The following is a 3014-nucleotide window of genomic DNA, read 5'->3' on the forward strand; positions in this document are numbered from 1 at the left end:
CAGAAAACATAAAAAACAGAACCAAATACGGATTATATGTACTAACTCATTCAATGCCAGGAACATGTTTTAGCGTTTTGTTTTATTATATAAGAGGGTATGCGCACATTTGCAACTAACCACATTATTGCAGTTATTTGTACTTCCACTCTAGAAAAGATGGGGAGGAGAAAAATATATGTATTTTGGTGGAAGTGGTACATTAAAAAAAAAAACACACACACTTTCCACATTAGGCGACTTGGGAGGGGCCAAAAATTAGCCAATGGCTTTAGCGCGTATATTGGTTGTACTTAGTAAAGCGTCCAGTGACACATGGATAGTCGTTTGTCTCCTTCCAAAAACAAAAGTGAGACGTCCTGTCTGCGTGTGACCAGACACATTTCCTTATGTGCCACGCATGTCATCACACAGTCAGACTTGTCCCGGGACGCTTCCTGATTTTCTTTTGGACACCGTCCGTCCGTCAGGTGCAACACATGACGCTTCCAAAAAAAAAAAAAAAAACTTTTTTCCCGATTGTCATTCAACTGTCGGGCCACGCAAACCCCTTAAAACGTTCGGGTTAAAAAGTAGCCCAATATGGTGTCCACCGTTGCGTCCATTTTGTCTCAACAAGACAGCCGAGTGGATTATACCTCACCCAAACACAAGACATCATTGGAAAGGCCCGGAGGTCCTCTACTGAGGACTCTTGGATTTATTCGTGTAGCTCGAATGAGTCAAAAAGTAGAGACCCAAAACAAATGTCCACTGCAATGGACGCAAATGAAAACATCTCTCGGGAGGATGCAATAAAAGGGGCCAGTGTCTGATTTTGGTTTTCTGATTTTTATTCAGCTGCCGGGTCGCATCCGGCTGCAGCGAGTTCGCATCATCGTCCCGATGCATCCAATAAATATTAAATATAAATATCATAAATAGAATCAATGTCCTCCGTTGTCTTGGCGGCGTCACACGGAGTTAAAGGTCCTCCTGCTTCTGCACACTTTGCCCTTGAGGCCTCTGAGTTCCCGGGCCGCGTTGCTCAGAAACTCCCTGTAGGTCTTGACCACCGCGCATCCGTAGACTTTCTGCTGGAAGACGTTCTGGGCCGGGGGCTCCAGAACCTCGGGGCCCCCGGCGGGTTCCTGCAGGTTGGGGAAGACGTCCCGGTAGAAGGCCCGCACCAGAGCCCCCAAGTCCCGGCCGCGTTGGCCCACGGCAAACAGTTGGACCAAAAGCGGGCTCCCGGGGGCCTGGAGGTCCACCTGCTGTTGGTAGACGCGGCCCAGGTGGGTCCGGAAGTCCCGCAGCCGCTCCAGGACGCTCTCTAGCCGCTCGGGAAGCCCCAGGCCGGAGATGGAGGCATCGGGGACGTCCTGGACAGACGCCTGGCAGAAGACGTCCGACATGTCCCCTTGGGAAGCTTTCTGCAAGGACGGAGAGAAGACGGTTGAGAAACGGACGGCGACGGACACCAGAGGGACTTTCGGGAGCCCCGGACTCACGTAGGTCCTGATGAGGTCCGCCGATTCCTTCTGCGCCAGTCTGGTCAGCTTCCAAATGCGCTGGAGGGAGTCGGAACACTGGCGGGTCCTGATGGAGGACGTCTGATCGGCGGACAGCAGGAGTAACAGGAGAGCCAGCAATGCTGCAGAGAGACAGGTAACGGACTCGCGTCATGCACTCCGTCTCCGTCTAAAGGACATCTTTCTGGATGGCCTGTCTTCTCGCTATCTGTCTGTCTCTCGTTACCTGTCTATCACTGCATGTCTGTCTTTGTCCATCTCTTTCTCGGTCTAACTCTATGCTAAAGCGTCTGTCTTGACTTTGTCTTACTGTCTGTCTCTGTCCACTGTATGTCTATCTTTCTGTTAGTGTCAGACAGCTAGACAGTCTGTCTGTCTCTGACTACCTGGCCGCTGTCTATATGTTGTCTCTGTCCACTGTCTGTCAAGCTGCCTGTCTTTGTCTCTAGTCACTGTTTGTCTCTGTCTAATCACTTCGCTTTATGTCTCTGTCCATCTTTGGCTATATATCTCTTACTATTCACTGTATGTCTGTCTGTCTGCCTGTTTTTCTGTCTCTACCCTCTGCATGTCTCTATATGTCTGCCAATGCCTGTATGCCTGTTTGTGTCCATATTTGGCTGTCTGTCTCCATTCGCTGCATGTCTATCTGTCTGTCTGTCTAGCTGCCTACTGTCCGTCTGCGGTGTATCTGCCCGTCTACGTCTCCGGCCACCCGCCTGTCATCGGTCCGTCCAAGTTGACGCAGAGGCTCGTTTTAAGCACGGCGAACAAAGCGTCCCCTCTTACTTGTCGGCGCGTCCATCCACCCAGCGCGAAGCCGGCGTCCGATCATTCTCCTCCGGGCAGCAGCGGGCGTCGCGTTGGTGACTTGGGCCGAGCCGCTCAAAGTCGCCGCCGGCGTCCCTTGCGTCTCTTCATGTTGCGCCCGGGTCAACTTGTGTTTTTTTAAAGAAGTGGCGTCCGACCGCATATTTGTCATCTGAGGAAGTGACGCCAAAGCTTTTTGTGAGGCAACCAAATTTCCCAGAATTTCCTCCCGGCCGGCTGCTGATGCGGCCTTTTGGCTGCAACTTTATTGGCCGGGCGGGGGACGGGCGGGGGACGGGCGGGGGACGGGAGCGGGCCATGCCCCGACACGCTGGCTCCCGTTCGGCCCTTCGCCGATGGCCGCGATTGATCACAGTGGCGATTCGCGGCAGCTGATTTGGCCCGTTGTTCCGAATGCCCACACAAATCATACCGCTCATCATGAAGAGATGTCATATTAAATAATACAGTGAATCCATCATCAAAAATACTTATTTTATCACCAATTAAATGCCAATTCATGTATTGATTGTTGCACCTCTATACTAGAAACGTGCATGAATATCAACGTAATTGCAAACTTGAGGTAAGGTTGCAAAAATAATAATAATAATAATGAGCAAGTATGAGAAGCAGTGAAAATGAAGATTGCAGTTTTTTGTTTTGATTAAATGTGCACATTTTGAACAGGAA

General features: G+C 50.7%; 1 protein-coding gene across 1 annotated transcript; it reads right to left on the reverse strand.

Moving 5' to 3' along the window:
* Positions 1 to 346: 346 nt before the first annotated feature.
* Positions 347 to 2493, reverse strand: m17 (IL-6 subfamily cytokine M17). The gene is made up of 3 exons (XM_088435423.1): positions 2301 to 2493; positions 1491 to 1633; positions 347 to 1412 (listed from the first exon to the last, which is right to left on the reverse strand). Exons 1-3 carry the CDS (start codon positions 2491 to 2493, stop codon positions 954 to 956), a joined length of 795 nt encoding a protein of 264 aa, XP_088291549.1. The 3' UTR covers positions 347 to 953.
* Positions 2494 to 3014: the final 521 nt, after the last annotated feature.

This window comes from Hippichthys cyanospilos, chromosome 15 (genome assembly GCF_059441005.1).
Source record: "Hippichthys cyanospilos isolate Australia breed blue-spotted pipefish chromosome 15, RoL_Hcya_1.0, whole genome shotgun sequence".
Classification (NCBI taxonomy): domain Eukaryota; kingdom Metazoa; phylum Chordata; class Actinopteri; order Syngnathiformes; family Syngnathidae; genus Hippichthys; species Hippichthys cyanospilos.

Bases quoted from the DNA above. Each gene is read 5' to 3' on its own strand.
- m17 (XM_088435423.1), bottom strand. From the start codon at position 2,493: ATGACAAATATGCGGTCGGACGCCACTTCTTTAAAAAAACACAAGTTG. The intron at 1,634-2,300 runs GTAAGAGGGGAC...GTCTCTCTGCAG, and splicing joins GTGGATGGACGCGCCGACAA to CATTGCTGGCTCTCCTGTTA. The intron at 1,413-1,490 runs GTGAGTCCGGGG...CCGTCCTTGCAG, and splicing joins CGGACCTCATCAGGACCTAC to AAAGCTTCCCAAGGGGACAT.